General features: G+C 48.2%; 1 protein-coding gene across 2 annotated transcripts in view; it reads right to left on the bottom strand.

Annotated features, from left to right (window-relative positions):
* Positions 1–20,002, bottom strand: part of PPP1R9A (protein phosphatase 1 regulatory subunit 9A) — a 367,558-nt gene that overhangs the window by 6,115 nt on the left and 341,441 nt on the right. For both annotated transcript variants that reach the window (XM_063921405.1, XM_063921406.1), the window contains exons 14-16: positions 14,336–14,455; positions 8,881–8,904; positions 335–517 (exon numbers count right to left, since the gene is read on the bottom strand). In XM_063921405.1, coding sequence (XP_063777475.1) covers positions 335–517; positions 8,881–8,904; positions 14,336–14,455 — 327 coding nt within the window. The remainder of the gene's footprint in view (positions 1–334; positions 518–8,880; positions 8,905–14,335; positions 14,456–20,002) is intronic.

Here is a 20,002-nt window from a genome sequence, read left to right as displayed (position 1 = left end):
GGCCCGATAATGTCACCTGCGTTTCCTGCAATAGGAAACATGACGCTGAACAGCCTGCGTACGCAGTCGTGCTGCATAGGCGGGGGTCAACCTCTATGTAAGATTTTTGCAATGCGATCGCCGTATCGCAGGGCGGCGCCACACATGCTGGGCGACCGCCAGCATGTGATTTTAGTGGTCACAGATTTTGTTAAGATTGCAAAATATGTGACCAACTCTGAAAACTTCCCCTGAAACAGACAAAATATGCTACTAGGCAAGAGACATCGGGGTAGATCTACTAAATGGTGCTTCTCAAAGCCACCAGGTCATTTTGATGCAGCTACTTTGTTACCTTCAGTCTGGCACTGTCCAGCTGGAGCAGCTGCTCCCCGTTGATATTGTGGGCAGTGAATTCAGCAACACAATGTTCCAGGTGAAGAGTCGTCAACCAGTTGGCCACTTGCTGCGTGCTCCATTCTAGGGCAGTACGGCTTTGCCACGGGTTATGTTTGGGAGACTGTCCTTCATCGAGAATCTGGAACAAAGTCATGAAGCAATTTTGATACTTTGGAAGCAGGAATGATTGAGCAGTGCAGGACGGTAGAATGGAAGGAAGAAGAGAAGAGTAGACGGCAGGATGGAGCAGCAGCACAGGAGCATAGCTGGATGATGAATCAGTGCATGAGATTATAATAGGTGGCGGAGAGGAGTAAGAGAGTAGCAGGAATGATTGAGCAGTACAAGATGGTAGACAGGAAGGAAGAAGAGGAGAGTAGACGGCAGGATGGAGCAGCAGCACAGGAGTGTAGATTAATGATGAATCAGTGCATGAAATTATAATAGGTGGCGGAGAGGAGTTAGACAGTAACAGTAGTGATTGAGCAGGGCCGGATGGAATAAGAAAGAAGAGATTAGACATAATGATGGATCAGTGAAGGAATGTAGAAGAGATGATAGAGCAATGCAGTGGAGATTAATAAAATATAAAGCAGTGTAGGGTAAAAATAAGATTTTACTTACCGATAAATCTATTTCTCATAGTCCGTAGTGGATGCTGGGGACTCCGTCAGGACCATGGGGATTAGCGGCTCCGCAGGAGACAGGGCACAAAAAGTAAGCTTTTAGGATCACATGGTGTGCACTGGCTCCTCCCCCCATGACCCCCCTCCAAGCCCCAGCCAGGTACTGTGCCCGGACGAGCGTACACAATAAGGAAGGATCTTGAATCCCGGGTAAGACTCATACCAGCCACACCAATCACACCGTACAACCTGTGATTTGAACCCAGTTAACAGTATGATAACAACGAAGGAGCCTCTGAAAAGATGGCCCACAACAATAATAACCCGATTTTTGTAACAATAATTATGTACAAGTAATGCAGACAATCCGCACTTGGGATGGGAGCCCAGCATCCACTACGGACTATGAGAAATAGATTTATCGGTAAGTAAAATCTTATTTTCTCTAACGTCCTAGTGGATGCTGGGGACTCCGTCAGGACCATGGGGATTATACCAAAGCTCCCAAACGGGCGGGAGAGTGCGGATGACTCTGCAGCACCGAATGAGAGAACTCCAGGTCCTCCTCAGCCAGGGTATCAAATTTGTAGAATTTTACAAACGTGTTCCCGCCTGACCACGTAGCTGCTCGGCAAAGTTGTAAAGCCGAGACCCCTCGGGCAGCCGCCCAAGATGAGCCCACCTTCCTTGTGGAATGGGCATTTACAGATTTTGGCTGTGGCAGGCCTGCCACAGAATGTGCAAGTTGAATTGTACTACAAATCCAACGAGCAATAGTCTGCTTAGAAGCAGGAGCACCCAGCTTTTTGGGTGCATACAATATAAACAGCAAGTCAGACTTTCTGACTCCAGCCGTCCTGGAATTATATATATATATATATATATATATATATATATATATATTCAGGGCCCTGACAACGTCTAGCAACTTGGAGTCCTCCAAGTCCCTAGTAGCCGCAGGCACCACAATAGGTTGTTTCAGGTGAAACGCTGACACCACCTTAGGAAGAAACTGGGGACGAGTCCCAGTTCTGCCCCGTCCGAATGGAAAATCAAATATGGGCTTTTGTAAGACAAAGCCGCCAATTCTGACAATCGCCTGGCCGAGGCCAGGGCCAACAGCATGGTCACTTTCCATGTGAGATATTTCAAATCCACAGATTTGAGCGGTTCAAACCAATATGATTTGAGGAATCCCAACACTACTTTGAGATCCCACGGTGCCACTGGAGGCACAAAAAGGGGCTGTATATGCAATACTCCCTTGACAAATGTCTGGACTTCAGGAACTGAAGCCAATTCTTTCTGGAAGAAAATCTACAGGGCCGAAACTTGAACCTTAATGGACCCCAATTTGAGGCTCATAGACACTCCTGTTTTCAGGAAGTGCAGAAATCGACCTAGTTGAAATTTCTTCGTGGGGCCTTCCTGGCCTCACCCACGCAACATATTTTCACCACATGTGGTGATAACGTTGTGCGGTCACCTCCTTCCTGGCTTTGACCAGGGTAGGTATGACCTCTTCCGGAATGCCTTTTCCCTTAGAATCCGGCGTTCAACCGCCATGCCGTCAAACGCAGCCGCGGTAAGTCTTGGAACAGACATGGTACTTGCTGAAGCAAGTCCCTTCTTAGCTCCTGAGGCCATTAGTCCTCTATGAGCATCTCTTGAAGTTCCGGGTACCAAGTCCCTCTTGGCCAATCCGGAGCCACGAGTATAGTTCTTACTCCTCTACGTCTTATAATTTTCAATACCTTGGTTATGAGAAGCAGAGGAGGGAACACATACACCGACTGTTACACCCACGGTGTTACCAGGACATCCACAGCTATCGCCTGAAGGTCTCGTGACCTGGCGCAATACCTGTCCCGTTTTTTGTTCGGGCGGGACGCCATCATGTCCACCTTTGGTCTTTCCCAACGGTTCACAATCATGCGGAAAACTTCCCTATGAAGTTCCCACTCTCCCGGGTGGAGGTCGTGCCTGCTGAGGAAGTCTGCTTCCCAGTCGTCCACTCCCGGAATGAACACTGCTGACAGTGCTATCACATGATTTTCCGCCTAGCGAAAAATCCTTGCAGTTTTGCCACTGCCCTCCTGCTTCTTGTGCCGCCCTTTCTGTTTACGTGGGCGACTGCCGTGATGTTATCCCACTGGATCAATACCGGCTGACCTTGAAGCAGAGGTCTTGCTAAGTTTAGAGCATTATAAATTTGCTCTTAGCTCCAGTATATTTATGTGGAGAGAATTCTCCAGACTTGATCACACTCCCTGGAAATTTTTTCCCTGTGTGACTGCTCCCCAGCCTCTCAGGCTGGCCTCCGTGGTCACCAGCATCCAATCCTGAATGCCGAATCTACGGCCCTCTAGAAGATGAGCACTCTGTAATCACCACAGGAGAGACACCCTTGTCCTTGGATATAGGGTTATCCGCTGATGCATCTGAAGATGCGATCCGGACCATTTGTCCAGCAGATCCCACTGAAGAGTTCTTGCGTGAAATCTGCCGAATGGAATCGCTTCGCAATAAGCCACCATTTTTACCAGGACTCTTGTGCAATGATGCACTGACACTTTTCCTGGTTTTAGGAGGATCCCGATTAGCTCGGATAACTCCCTGGCTTTCTCCTCTGGGAGAAACACCTTTTTCTGGACTGTGTCCAGAATCATCCCTAGGACCAGCAGACGTGTCGTCGGAACAACTGCGGTTTTGGAATATTTAGAATTTACCCGTGTTGTCGTAGAACTACTTGAGATAGTGCTACTCCGACCTCCAACTGTTCTCTGGACCTTGTTCTTATCAGGAGGTCGTCCATTTTCTTTGAAGACGAATCCTCATTTCGGTCATTACCTTGGTAAGGACCCGGGGTGCCTTGGACAATCCAACGGCATCGTCTGAAACTGATAGTGACAGTTCTGTACCACGAACCTGAGATACCCTTGGTGAGAAAGGCAAATTTTGGGACATGGAGGTAAGCATCCCTGATGTCCCGGGACACCATATAGTCCCCTTCTTCCCGGTTCGCTATCACTGCTCTGAGTGACTCCATCTGGATTTGAACCTTTGTAAGTGTATAAATATTTCAGATTTAGAATAGGTCTCACCTAGCCTTCTGGCTTCAGTACCACAATATAGTGTGGAATAATACCCCTTTTCCTGTTGTAGGAGGGGTAATTTTATTATCACCTGCTGGGAATACAGCTTGTGAATTGTTTTCAATACTGCCTCCCTGTCGGAGGGAGACATTGGTACAGCAGACTACAGGAACCTGCGAGGGGGAAACGTCTCGACATTCCAATCTGTACCCCTTGGATACTACTTGTAGGATCCAGGGGTCCTGTACGGTCCTAGCGTCATGCTGAGAACTTGGTAGAAGCGGTGGAGGGCTTCTGTTCCTGGGAATGGGCTGCCTGCTGCAGTCTTCTTCCCTTTCCTCTATCCCTGGGCAGATATGACTCTTATAGGGACGAAAGGACTGAGGCTGAAAAGACGGTGTCTTTTTCTGCAGAGATGTGACTTAGGGTAAAAAACGGTGGATTTTCCAGCAGTTGCCGTGGCCACCAGGTCCCATGGACCGACCCCAAATAACTCCTCCCCTTTATACGGCAATACATCTTTGTGCCGTTTGGAATCTGCATCACCTGACCACTGTCGTGTCCATAAACATCTTCTTGCAGATATGGACATCGCATTTACTCTTGATGCCAGAGTGCAAATATCCCTCTGCGCATCTCGCATATATAGAAATGCATCCTTTAAATGCTCTATAGTCAATAAAATACTGTCCCTGTCAAGGGTATCAATATTTTTAGTCAGGGAATCCGACCAAGCCACCTCAGCTCTGCACATCCAGGCTGAGGCGATCGCTGGTCGCAGTATAACACCAGCATGTGTGTGTATACTTTTTATGATATTTTCCAGCCTCCTATCAGCTGGCTCCTTAAGTACGGCCCTATCTGTAGATGGTACCGCCACTTGTTCTGATAAGCATGTGAGCGCCTTATCCACCCTAAGGGATGTTTCCCAACGCGCCCTAACTTCTGGCGGGAAAGGGTATACCGCCAATAATTTTCTATCGGGGGAAACCCACGCATCACACACTTCATTTAATTTATCTGATTCAGGAAAAACTACAGGTAGTTTTTTCACATCCCACATAATACCCTTTTTTGTGGTACTTGTAGTATCAGAAATATGTAACACCTCCTTCATTGCCCTTAACGTGTGGCCCTAAAGGAAAATACGTTTGTTTCTTCACCGTCGACACTGAAATCAGTGTCCGTGTCTGGGTCAGTGTCGACCGACTGAGGTAAATGGGCGTTTTACAGCCCCTGACGGTGTTTGAGACGCCTGGACAGGTACTAATTTGATCGCCGGCCGTCTCATGTCGTCAACCGGCTTGCAGCGTGTTGACATTATCACGTAATTCCATAAATAAGCCATCCATTCCGGTGTCGACTCCCTAGAGAGTGACATCACCATTACAGGCAATTTGCTCCGCCTCCTCACCAACATTTTCCTCATACATGTCGACACACACGTACCGACATACAGCACACACATAGGGAATGCTCTGATAGAGGACAGGACCCACTAGCCCTTTGGGGAGACAGAGGGAGAGTTTGCCAGCACACACCAAAACGCTATAATTATACAGGGACAACCTTTATATAAGTGTTCCTCCCTTATAGCATTTAATATATATTCATATCGCCAAATCAGTGCCCCCCCTCTCTGTTTTAACCCTGTTTCTGTAGTGCAGTGCAGGGGAGAGCATGGGAGCCTTCCCACCAGCATTTCTGTGAGGGAAAATGGCGCTGTGTGCTGAGGAGAATAGGCCCCGCCCCCTTTTCGGCGGGCTTCTTCTCCGGAGTTTGTGATATCTGGCAGGGGTTAAATACATCCATATAGCCTCAAGGGCTATATGTGATGTATTTTTCGCCATACAGGTATTATACATTGCTGCCCAGGGCCCCCCCCCCCCCCGCGCCCTGCACCCTCCGTGACCGCTGTGTGAAGTGTGCTGACAACAATGGCGCACAGCTGCAGTGCTGTGCGCTACCTGATGAAGACTGAAAGTCTTCTGCCGCCTGGTTCCGGACCTCTTCAATCTTCAGCATCTGCAAGGGGGGTCGGCGGCGCGGCTCCGGGACGAACCCCAGGGCGAGACCTGTGTTCCGACTCCCTCTGGAGCTAATGGTGTCCAGTAGCCTAAGAAGCCAATCCATCCTGCACGCAGGTGAGTTCACTTCTCTCCCCTAAGTCCCTCGTAGCAGTGAGCCTGTTGCCAGCAGGACTCACTGAAAATAAAGAACCTAAAAACTTTTTCTAAGCAACTCTTTAAGAGAGCCACCTAGATTGCACCCTGCTCGGACGGGCACAAAAACCTAACTGGGGCTTGGAGGGGGGTCATGGGGGGAGGAGCCAGTGCACACCATGTGATCCTAAAAGCTTACTTTTTGTGCCCTGTCTCCTGCGGAGCCGCTAATCCCCATGGTCCTGACGGAGTCCCCAGCATCCACTAGGACGTTAGAGAAATAACAAATATTGGGATATTGTGTAAAAGAAAAGTGATGATGGGGTAACACATGAAGAATGCTGAGAGTACAGGATGGTGTACTGGATGTCGTAGCCACTGCATATTGTATGGGACAGATAACAGGACTACATAGAAATAGATCAGTCACTCAGTTCATTCATGTGAGAGCTAATAGAGAACTAAGCAACACAGGAAGGAGAATGGATGTAATGGCCTATGTGTGGTCTATGGGGGTAATTCCGAGTTGTTCGCTCGCTAGCTGCTTTTAGCAGCAGTGCAAACGCTAAGCCGCCAACCTCTGGGAGTGTATCTTAGCTTAGCAGAACTGCGACCGAAAAGATCGCAGAATTGCTACAAGAAAAGATTGTGCAGTTTCGGAGTAGCTCGTGACTTACTCCTAGCTAGCGATCACTTCAGGCTGTTTCGTTCCTGTTTCGTCACAAACACGCCCTGCTTTCGGTCAGCCACGCCTACGTTTCCCCAGCCACTCCTGCGTTTTTATCCGACACGCCTGCGTTTTTACACACACTCCCCGAAAATGGTCAGTTACCACCCAGAAACACCCACTTCCTGTCAATCACTCTGCGGTCAGCAGTGCGACTGAAAAGCGTCGCTAGACCTTGTGTGAAACTACATTGACTTTTGTGAAAGTACGACGCGCGTGCGCACTGCGCACCATACACCTAATCGCTGTGCTGCAAACGAAAGCAGCTAGCGATCAACTCGGAATGAGGGCCTATGTGTGATCTACTATATGAGTGATGTATGTATGGACAATGTGTTATCTATGTGTGGTCTGTAAGATCTATGGGGGTCATGCTGACTTGATTGCACGCTAAGATTTTTCGCTGCGCTGCGATCAGGTCAGAATTGCGCATGCATATGCATCGCAATGCACAGGCGCGTCATACGGGTACAAAGCGGATCGTTGCTGAGCGATGGATTTTATGAACAATCCATTCGCACAGCCGAACGCAAGGAGATTGACCGGAGGAGGGCGTTTGTGGGTGGCAAGTGACCGTTTTCTGGGAGTGGTAGGAAAAACGCAGGCACGTCCAAGCATTTACAGGGCGGGTGTCGGACGTCATTTCCGGGCCGGAACAGGCTGAAGTGATCGCAGCGGCTGAGTAAGTCCTGGGCAACTCAGAAACTGCACAAAACTTTTGTGTTCGCTCGGCTGCACATGCGTTCGCACACTTGCAAAGCAAACATACACTCCCCTATAGGCGGCGACTATCTGTTCGCAGCGTTGCATAAAATAGCTAGCGAGCGATCAACTCGGAATGACCCCCTATGTGTGGCCTATGCGCCTTAATCAGCATGCATCACAAGAGTAAAATCTTTCTGTTATCGAAAAATCATGTGCACTGCAGGTGGGGCAAATGTAACATGTGCAGAGAGATTTGATTTGGGTGGGCTACTTTGTTTCTGTGCAGGGTAAATACTGGCTGCTTTATTTTTGTACTGCAATTTAGATTTCAGTTTGAACCCACACCACCGAAAGTTAACTCTCTTTGCACATGTTATATCTGCCCCACCTGCACTGCATATAGGGCCTAATTCAGACCTGACCGTAGATGTGCTAAATTTAGCACATTAGTCACACTGACATGCGGGGGGACGTCCAGCACAGGGCTAGTCTGGTCCTCCCACTGTCACACAGGTACAAAAGCAGCGCACAGTGGCGATGCTTTTGTACCTGAAGAGTACCTCCCAACCAGCGCAGCTCCTGCGTGCTGGCAGGGAGCTACCCGTCGCTCTCTGAGTCGCAGCGGCTGCGTGTGATGTCACTCAGCCGCCGCGGCCCATCCCCCGCATGGTCCCGGCACGCCTGCGTTGCCCAGATCGCGCCCACTAAATGGCGACAGAACACCGCCGGCCCGCCCCCTCCCGCCCAGTGAACGCCTCTGCCTGTCAATGAGGTAGAGGCGATCACTGGGCTGAGATGCTGATAGCATCTGTGGCACGCGCCAGCACGCAACGGCGCATGCGCAGTTCAGACCTGATCGCCCGCTGTGCACAGCAGTGATCAGGTCTGAAATTAGGCCCTACACGTGGTCTATCTGTGGTCTGTGTGTGGTCTGTGTGTGGTCTGTCTGTGGTCTATGTGTGGTCTATCTGTGGTCTGTCTGTGGTCTGTGTGTGATTATCCTGGCCAGGGAGCAATCTTTAGGCAGGAGGCATGAATCTCAGAACTATACTTGATGATGGAACCTTACAGAGACCAGCACAGGTGGGACGTCGCCTATGGCGAGGAAGGTACAACCCAGGGTGAAAGCAGAGGTGTCCTACAATGTCCTGAATTAGGAAGAAGGTGCAGACAGAGAAAGGACTCACCTCATCATCTATCATATCCAGGCTCTTTGCAAGTTGCATAAAAGAAATGGAAAAAATCATTAAAATGAGAGAAAAGCAAATGAAATACACCGGCTCTAAGAGTCATAGAACATAGAGCAGCATAGTCTCCCCCACTCAGTACTTTAGACAGGATTGGTATGGAAGCCCCACGTACGGGATGCTGGCTGTCACTATATTGACAGCGGCATCACATCTGCAGCAGGACGAGCGCATCGATGCCCCTTGCGGGTTGGCTGCACTCGCCATGCTGCTAGCACGGTGGCTCACTTCGCTCGCCAAAAGTTCTATTCTCCCTCTATGGGTGTCATAGAAACCCATAGAGGGAGAATCACCTACTTCACCGGTATTCCGGCGGTGGCACTGTACCCCTGACGGTATTCCAGCGTCAGTATTGTGCCTGCCGGGTGGTATTTTAAATGAATACCCTTCAGACAACCTAGTTATACACCTGTCAGGTGAGTGATGTGTGGGAGCCAGCCTCTGTTATACACCTGTCAGGTGAGTGATGTGTGGGAGCCAGCCTCTGTTATACACCTGTCAGGTTAGTGATGTGTGGGAGCCAGCCTCTGTTATACACCTGTCAGGTGAGTGATGTGTGGGAGCCAGTCTCTGTTATACACCTGTCAGGTGAGTGATGTGTGGGAGCCAGCCTCTGTTATACACCTGTCAGGTTAGTGATGTGTGGGAGCCAGCCTCTGTTATACACCTGCCAGGTGAGTGATGTGTGGGACCCAGCCTCTATTATACACCTGTCAGGTGAGTGATGTGTGGGAGCCAGCCTCTGTTATACACGTGTCAGGTGAGTGATATGTGGGAGCCAGCCTCTATTATACACCTGTCAGGTGAGTGATGTGTGGGAGCCAGTCTCTGTTATACACCTGTCAGGTGAGTGATGTGTGGGAGCCAGTCTCTGTTATACACCTGTCAGGTGAGTGATGTGTGGGAGCCAGCCTCTATTATACACCTGTCAGGTGAGTGATGTGTGGGAGCCAACCTCTGTTATACACCTGTCAGGTGAGTGATGTATAGGAGCCAGCCTCTATTATACACCTGTCAGGTGAGTGATGTGTGGGAGCCAGCCTCTGTTATACACGTGTCAGGTGAGTGATATGTGGGACACAGCCTCTGTTATACACCTGTCAGGTGAGTGATATGTGGGAGCCAGCCTCTGTTATACACCTGTCAGGTGAGTGATATGTGGGACACAGCCTCTGTTATACACCTGTCAGGTGAGTGATATGTGGGACACAGCCTCTGTTATACACCTGTCAGGTGAGTGATATGTGGGAGCCAGCCTCTGTTATACACCTGTCAGGTGAGTGATGTGTGGGAGCCAGTCTCTGTTATACACCTGTCAGGTGAGTGATGTGTGGGAGCCAGCCTCTGTTATACACCTGTCAGGTGAGTGATGTGTGGGAGTCAGCCTCTATTATACACCTGTCAGGTGAGTGATGTGTGGGAGCCAGCCTCTGTTATACACCTGTCAGGTGAGTGATGTATAGGAGCCAGCCTCTATTATACACCTGTCAGGTGAGTGATGTGTGGGAGCCAGCCTCTGTTATACACGTGTCAGGTGAGTGATGTATGGGACACAGCCTCTGTTATACACCTGTCAGGTGAGTGATATGTGGGAGCCAGCCTCTGTTATACACCTGTCAGGTGAGTGATGTGTGGGAGCCAGCCTCTGTTATACACCTGTCAGGTGAGTGATGTGTGGGAGCCAGCCCCTGTTATACACCTGTCAGGTGAGTGATGTATAGGAGCCAGCCTCTATTATACACCTGTCAGGTTAGTGATGTGTGGGAGCCAGCCTCTGTTATACACCTGTCAGGTGAGTGATGTGTGGGAGCCAGCCTCTGTTATACACCTGTCAGGTGAGTGATGTATAGGAGCCAGCCTCTATTATACACCTGTCAGGTTAGTGATATGTGGGAGCCAGCCTCTGTTAAACATGTGTCAGGTGAGTGATGTGTGGGAGCCAGCCTCTGTTATACACCTGTCAGGTGAGTGATGTGTGGGAGCCAGCCTCTGCTATACACCTGTCAGGTGAGTGATGTGTGGGACACAGCCTCTATTATACACCTGTCAGGTGAGTGATGTGTGGGAGCCAGCCTTTGTTATACACCTGTCAGGTGAGGTGAGTGATATGTGGGAGACAGTCTCTGTTATACACCTGTATGATGAGTGATTTGTGGGAGACGGCCTCTGTTATACACCTGTCAGGTGAATGATGTATGGGAGCCAGCCTCTGTTATACACCTGTATGATGAGTGATTTGTGGGAGCCAGCCTCTGTTATACACCTGACAGGTGAGTGATGTGTGGGATCCAGCCTCTGTTATACACCTGTATGATGAGTGATGTGTGGGAGCCAGCCTCTGTTATACACCTGTATGATGAGTGATGTGTGGGAGCCAGCCTCTGTTATACACCTGTATGATGAGTGATGTGTGGGAGCAAGCCTCTGTTACCTGTTAGGTATACACCTGTCAACCTCTGATAGCTATCAGAGGTTATAGGCCTCCCACAGTAGCATCAGACGTCAGTAACACAGTAACGTCAGTAACATCAGCCATTAACATGCATATTGTCTGGAGAGGAGGACAATTCAGATTAACATTACCCATTCCTAGATTGCAGCAAACTGAAATAAAATGTTCTCCCCAAAATAAATTATATAATAAAGGCCAATTGCACAGGAAAATCAGCTGCAAAAATTGAGTTGTGGGCAACCGAATACAGGAAACATGTGAAAATTGGAGTAAAAGAAAATATACAAAAAGGAAACTAGTCTGATATTTTTAAAATAACAAATTGCATTAATAATCCAGAACAATCTTATCAAGTCATCTTTCATTTGTAATCCGGTAACATTAACATATGGATTAGAGACCAAAACGTGCACTGTTAGATAAATAAAAAAAATATAGTACAATATATATTTGCTTATTAATCTAAATATATATATTTTTTATTTTGGTTGCCATCCCAAACACTTGCTACATGCATGGCACTGAGCTCAATAATCTGCAGAACGGAGGAAAAAGATTGCACTGTACCAACACCATTGCTTAGGTATAAATCATCCTTTATAAAGAAGAGCATTTAATAAGAATGATTGTACAGGGAGTTGAAAAGGTCCCTACGCAGAGAGTATTGTCTGTGGCTGCAGATCTCTGCTACAGCCGTGGGACGCCAGAGAACGACAACACTTTCAATACTGAATGTAGATAACACAGGGGGTCATTCCGAGTTGTTCGCTCGCTAGTAGTTTTTAGCAGCTGTGCAAACGCTATGCCGCCTCCCACTGGGAGTGTATTGCAGCTTAGCAGAAGTGTGAACGAAAGGATCGCCGAGCGACTACGAAAAAAAAGTGTGCAGTTTCAGAGTAGCTCCAGACCTACTCAGCGCTTGCGATCACTTCAGACTGTTCAGTTCCTGTTTTGACGTCACAAACACACCCTGCGTTCGCCCAGCCACGCCTGCGTTTTTCCTGGAACTCCCTGAAAACGGGCAGTTGACACCCAGAAACGCCCACTTCCTGTCAATCACTCTGCGGCCAGCAGTGTGACTAAAAAGCTTCGCTAGACCTTGTGTGAAACTACATCGGCCGTTGTGAAAATACGTTGTGCGTGCGCATTGCGAGGCATACGCATGCGCAGAAGTGCCGCTTTTTTGCATCATCGCTGCACAGCGAACAATTTCAGCTAGCGATCAACTCGGAATGACCCCCACATTCTCTTATTTCATGTAAATTGATGCCCTTATTTATCAATGAGTGATAAATTTCACTGTGAGTGATAAATTGCACCAGCCAATCAGCTCCTAACTTTCATTTTTCAAACACAGTCTGTAACATGGCAGTTAGGAGCTGATTGGCTGGTGCAATGTATCACTCACAGTGAAATGTATCACTCATTGATAAACAAGGGCAAAAGTGTTAAAAAACAATTATGTTGTTGTATTACTTAGAACACATTCTCAGCGGGAAGACTTACTTAGCACACTGCGTCCACCATATAGCCGCTTCTACCAAAGAGCCACACTCCGTGAATCATTTGACTTATTAAATATATTACATAAATAGGAGCGAGAACAATACTGTAGTATATTCAGTAGTGACGGCTGACTTTAAATTCCCCCATGTTCAATTTAATTAGATTGTATTGGGCCTATCTGATTAGAGGTCTTCCCCTGATGTTACAGTGGGTGGATCGCCATATAGCAGTGTCTATAGGAATTGGAAGACCATAGGGGCCATTATGAGGAAGTATTAAAAAACAAAGATTAATATTACTATAATAAGTAACACAGTTACAGTAAGTATGACTGTCGAAATATTCTAATGACCGGAAATTACCAGTCATTAAGTTTAGGGCAGTACAGATGTAATGGTTGCATAGTTTCCGACATTCCGGGAGGGGGCAACCAGGTCAGCATAGGAGGCTGTGGGTGGGGGCGTGGCCATGCGATCGCATCATCAGGCAACATTCCCGCTATACAATGCTGGAATTACCGGAATTGTACAGTGGGGGACAAGACTACGATGACGCGAGTCACATCATCAGCCGCCTGGTCTGCCTACTCGGTCCCGGGAGTCTTGCCCGCTCTTCCGGGTGGCCGGGCGCGCCACCTGATTTTTGTGAGCCTCCTGGCCGTTCCAGGAGAGTAGGTAAGTATGAATGGTTAGCATTACTGCCTCACAGCACTGAGGTCATGGGTTTGATTCCCATCACGACCCTAACTGTGTGGAGTTTGTATATTCTCCTCGTGCTTACGTGAGTTTCCTCCTGGTGCTCTGGTTTCCTCCCACAATCCAAAAATATACTGGTAGGTTTACTGGCTCCCAAGAAAAAATGAACCCTAGTGTGTAAGTGTGTGTATGTACATGGGCAGACTAGATGGGCCGAGTGGTTCTTATCTGCTGTCAAGATTCTATGTTACATAGTTTTTCTGATGATGCTAGAAAGCTATTTGTAGAAGTTATCATTCAGTACAGTTCCATTGCTTTAGCTTCTCTTCCTCAGCAATGCTTTATATCCTCTGAGAGATCCTCCTAACCACATCGTATAGTGGTGACAATCTGCTAAATATCATAGGCAGAGGATGGATGTGTGCGTCATTATTGGGCTGTGATGTAAAGGGCAGTGCGGCCTCACCAGAAAAGGGTATGGAAATAGGACAGCACAGGCATAGAGGTGGCATAAACACTCCAGGATTTCTCACAGCCTGCAGAGTAACAACTCCGTGTCTACAATATACATTCCACAGGGCGTTCCAGCATTCTTATACATGACCCTGACCATTACTGATTTGTGTTTAATGACGCATAAGCCTGTGTGGAAGCCTGTGATATTCCCAGAGCATTTCAGGTCCCAAAATGCCATTGGATAATAGTAAAAATGTGAAAGTACAGACCACCAGCAGGTCCTTACCTCATCAGAGGAGAGCGCTAGGGAATGGGACCTCTCTGCTAACTTCGGTTCCACCACAAGACCGCTCAGGTCTGCTGAACTGGTGCTGCTGGCGCTGAAGTCATTGCTCAACGTGGCGTTCTGCAAGCACAATGTCATCATATTACATTATCACCGATATATCTCCAACAACGTACCGCCAGAACAAGATAACATGCCTCATTTACACACCATTAATGTTTAGCCAAACCTCTGGCAGTATCCTCCACATCAATGTCATCTACAGTTTTTAAGACGTTAGGTGTAGTTATTGTTATTGTATATATACATACTGTAGGTGAGCCTATCACAAAATGATCATTCATAATGAAGCCAGTTCTGGCTCTCAGGAGCTGGTGGCTACAAAAATAGGAATTTGTTACCTACCGGTAATTCCTTTTCTTGTAGTCCAGAGTGGATACTGGGAACTGAAGTTTATGGTGGGTATAGAGCAGTCCGCAGGAGCACTGGCACATTAAAAAAAAAAACAACTCGCCGGTGTGCTGACTCCTCCCTCTATGCCCCTCCCCATGACTCAGTCCAGGAAACTGTGCCCTAGGAGACGGAACATACTTCGAAGAAGGCATATGATTAATGTAACAGGTGTGGCAACAAAGCAACACACAACAGCTTAACCATAATGCAAAACATCAAACAGAACCATCCCAGGAAAATGTTGATGTAACCCGGATAATTAAATTAACCACTGAAAAACAGGGACAGCAACAAGCAGTCCCTTACTACCGGCAGGCAAGAACGAAGCACTGCGGCGGGCGCCCAGTATTCACTCCGGACTACGGGAAAAGGAATTACCGGTAGGTAACAAACTCCTATTTTCTCTAACGTCCTTCGTGGATACTGGGAACTGAAGTTCACTGTGGGGAAGTCCCAAAGCTCCCAGAACGGGTGGGAGAGTGCTGAGACCCCTTCAAAACCGCCTGATCAAACTGTAGGTCATCACTGGCCAAAGTATCGAACTTATAAAACTTGACAAAAGTGTTCGAACCAGACCAAGTAGCCGCTCGGCACAATTGCAAGGCCGAGACACCCTAGGTAGCCGCCCAGGAGGAACCCACCGATCTTGTCGAGTGGACTTGAATAGACTTCGGAACCGGCAAATCCGCTGAAGTATAGGCTTGGCGAATAGTCAACTGAAGCCATCTAGCAATAGACTGCTTAGACGCAGGTCGACCAATTTTGGTTGCATCATAGAGGACAAACAACGAGTCCGTCTTTCTGGTACTAGCAGTCCTGCTGACATAAACTTTCAACGCCCTCACCACGTCCAAGGAATACGGGGCAATGGAGGTGTCACCTAAAACCGGAACCACAACAGGCTGATTCACATGGAAAGCCGACACCACTTCCGGTAAAAATTGTGGGTGAGTCCGAAGCTCAACCCTATCCCCGTGAAATACCAAATACAGGCTCTTACAGGATACAGCACCCAACTCTGACACACGTCTAGCGGAAGCCAGGGCCAACAGCGTGACTATCTTCCATGTCAAGTATTTCAACTCAACCGCATGCAACGGTTCAAACCAGTCCGACTGGAGAAAAGCCAAAACCACGTTCAAATCCCACGGAACCGTGGGAGGAACAAACGGAAACTGAATGCGCAGAACACCCTGTAAAAAGGTCTGCACCTTGGGCAACAATCCAATTGTTTCTGAAAGAAAATGGAGAGAGCTGAGATTTGAACCTTAATGGAACCTAAGCGTAGGCCCAGATCAACCTCTGCTTGCAGAAAAAGGAGAAACCTGCTCAGGCTGAACTCCATAGGAGGATAACCTTTACTCTCACACCACGCAACATATTTCTTCCAAATGCGGTGATAATGTTTAGACGTGACCCCTTTACGGGCTCATATCAGGGTGGAAACCACCGAGGGATGAAAACCCTTCTTTTTCAAAATCGCCCTCTCAACCTCCATGCTGTCCAACGTATCCGCTGTAAGTCTGGATAGACGAACAAACCTTGTTGTAGCAGGTCCCTGTTCAAAGGGAGCAGCCATGGATCCTCCAGAGACAGTTCCAGCAGGTCCGCATATCAAGCCCTTCTGGGCCAATCTGGGGCAACCAGAATCGCCTGAACTCTCTCCTTTTTTAGTCTTTTTAGCACTCTTGGAATGAGAGGGATTGGAGAAAACAGATACACCAACCTGTATGGCCACAGAGCCGTGAGAACGTCCACTGCCATTGCCTGTGGATTTTTTGTTCTGGAGCAATAACGGCTGAGTTTTCCATTGAAGCGTGATGCCGTCAAATCTATCTGTGGACAACCCCGTTTGTGGATCAACATTTGAAACACTTGAGGGTGAAGACCCCACTCTCCTGGATGAAGGTCGTGTCTGCTGAAGACGTCTGCTTCCCAATTGTCTACTGGAATGAATAAGGCCAAGATTGCCCTTGCGTGTAACTCCGCCCAACGGAGTATCTTTGACACCTCCCGCATTGCCATGGATGGACATTGAAGCTTCGGCCTTCCAGCAAGTGTGGCATCTGAAGCCACCATAGCAAAGGAATTTTTGCTCTTGGAGATAGCTTTATCCGCTGTTGCATCCGGAGATGTGATCCTGACCACTTGTCTAGCAGATCTAGTTGAAACAGCCTGGCATGGAACCTGCCGTACTGTATCGTCTCGTATGAGGCCACCATCTTGCCCAGCAACTGGATGCAGAGGTGAATGGTCACTTTCCGTGGTTTCAAAAGTGAACAGACCAAACTCTGGATGGTCAAGGCCTTGTCCATTGGAAGGAACACCTTCTGCTGTACCATGGGGGTCATTCCGAGTTGTTCGCTCGGTAAATTTCTTCGCATCGCAGCGATTTTCCACTTAGTGCGCATGCGCAATGTCCGCACTGCGACTGCGCCAAGTAAATTTGCTATGCAGTTAGGAATTTTACTCACGGTTTTTTCTTCGTTCTGGTGATCGTAATGTGATTGACAGGAAGTGGGTGTTTCTGGGCGGAAACTGGCCGTTTTATGGGAGTGTGTGAAAAAACGCTACAGTTTCTGGGAAAAACGGAGGAGTGTCTGGGCGAACGCTGGGTGTGTTTGTGACGTCAAACCAGGAACGACAAGCACTGAACTGATCGCAGATGCCGAGTAAGTCTCGAGTTACTCAGAAACTGCACAGAGATGTCTTATCGCAATATTGAGAATCTTTTGTTCGCAATTTTGATAAGCTAAGATTCACTCCCAGTAGGCGGCGGCTTAGCGTGTGCAAAGCTGCTAAAAGCAGCTTGCGAGCGAACAACTCGGAATGACCACCCATATCCAGAATCATACCCAGAAACTGGATTATCTGGGACGGGTGTAGATGAGACTTCTGAAGATTCAGAATCCATTCGTGATTCATAAGCAATTGCCCCGTCACCTCTATGCTGTGTAACAGCTTCTCCCTGGAGCTCGCCTTTATCAGAAGGTCGTTCAGATAAAGTACTATACGGGTCATTCCGAGTTGATCACTCGCTGCCGTTTTTCGCTGCGCAGCGAACAGGTTACTACTGAGCATGCGTATGCACCGCAATGCGCAGGCGCGACGTACGAGTACAGAGCGGATCGTTGCTGGGCGATGGATTTAACGAAGAATCCATTCGCACAGTCGATTGCAAGGAGATTGACAGGAAAAGGGCATTTGTGGGTGGCAACTGACCGTTTTCAGGGAGTGTTTGGAAAAACGCAGGCGTGTCCAAGCGTTTGTAGGGGAGGTGTCTGACATAAATTCCGGGACCAAAAAGACTGAAGTGATCGCAAGGGCTGAGTAAGTCCAGAGCTACTCAGAAACAAAAATACACTCCCCTGTGGGCGGCGACTATGCATTTGTACGGCTGCTAAAAGTAGCTAGCGAGCGATCAACTCGGAATGACCCCCTATGTTGATACCCTTCAGGCGTAGCTGAAGCATCATCTTTGCCATGACTTTCATGAACACCATTGGAGCCGTTGATAGGCCAAATGGCAGAGCCTGAAATTGGTAGTGCTGGTCCAGCACTGCAAAGCGTAAAAACGCGTGATGAGGAGGCCAAATTGGGATATGCAGGTACGCGTCCTTGATGTCTAGTGAGGCTAAAAACTCCCCCTCCTCCAGACTGGATATCACCGACCTCAGTGATTCCATTATGAATTTGAAGACCCTTAAATAAGGGTTCAGGTTTTTGAGGTTCAAAATTGGGCGCCCCGAACCGTTTGGTTTGGGAACCACAAAAAGACTTGAGTAGAACCACTGCATTTTTAGCTGAGGAGGTACAATTACTTCTGCTGAAAAAAGTCTTCGAATGGCCTCTTGCAAGATAACTTTTGCTGCAGGTGAAGCATGTAAGCCCGACTTGAAAAATCTGTGAGGGGGAAGCTCTTGGAATTGCAGGCGATACCTTTGCGAAATGAGATCCCTAACCCAAGGATCTCCGCATGTCTGCGCCCACTCCTGGGCGAAGTGTAGCAACCGAGCACCCACCTGGATTTCGCCCCTCAAAAGGGGCCGCCAGTCATGCGGTGGGTTTAGTGGCGGTAGCACTTGCAGACTGGGCCCGCTGATAGCGGCTGCTGTTTTACGAAACCTACCACGAGTTCCTCTGGCTGCCATAGAGGCACCTCTGCCTCTGAATTTGGCACGAAAGGACTGCAGACCAGGCCCTGGATCGGTGCGCCTAGTAGGGGGAGGCACTGATGGCAAGTATGTGGATTTTACTGCCGTAGCCTGAGATATCTATTTGTTGAGTTCTTAACCAAATAAGGCCTCCTCTGTGAAAGGGAGGTTTTCCACTCCCTTCTTTGAATCCGCATCAGCCGACCATTGTCGCAACAATAAAGCTCTACGAGCTGAGACCGTTAAAGCTGTAGTACGACCGTGAATGAGACTGAGTTCCTTCACAGCCTCGCACATAAATTGTGCCGAATCTTGCATGTGCTGTATCAGTGTAATTATATCTTCCTGAGGACGAGTATCAAAACCTGTAATGGCAGCTTCCGACCATTTTACTATGGCCCTGGCAATCCACCCACAGACCACTGTAGGACGTTGGGCTACCCCTGCTTCCGTATATAATAACTTGAGAGTATTCTCAATTTTGCGATCAGCTGGCTCTTTCAAAGAAATAGCCCCTGGTACTGTGAGTACCAATTTTCACTATAAACTGGAAACAGAAGTATCAACCTCTATGGAAAGGAAAGGTATTCAGCACCCTTTTAGGGATAAGGAATTTCTTGTCTGGGTTCACCCATGCTTGCTTAGCTAAAGTGTCCAATTCCTTAGACACTGGGAACGTGGCGGAGGAGTTGGGTAATACAATAAAGTGTAATTCCTCCTGCATGTCTGCTGCCTTGTCAGGCATATGAAACACTTCACGTATACCGTAAATGAGGGCCTCAACACCTGGAGTTAAGGAACCTTCTTGTTCCATGTCTACCTCTCCTTCGTCCCAATCGTGTGACTCTGAATCAGAGTCAGATTGCACCTGAGGGAGGGTACGCTTGTGGGGGTGGCCTGTCTGAGATCACTAGGAGCAGACCTTCCAGCGTCTATAGACTGTCTTAGGGCTTGACGTCTCTGCTAGCAGTGGCTAATTCGGTATTAATATTTGCAAATATTGCTTTATAAGGCTCTACCCACTCAGGCCCACTACTTGCACCCTGTGAGGGTACTGAAG

The sequence above is a fragment of the Pseudophryne corroboree genome, chromosome 5, assembly GCF_028390025.1.
Source record: "Pseudophryne corroboree isolate aPseCor3 chromosome 5, aPseCor3.hap2, whole genome shotgun sequence".
Classification (NCBI taxonomy): Eukaryota; Metazoa; Chordata; class Amphibia; order Anura; family Myobatrachidae; genus Pseudophryne; species Pseudophryne corroboree.
The sequence above is the reverse complement of the archived record's forward strand: the minus strand, read 5'-3'. Positions and strand labels throughout refer to the sequence as shown.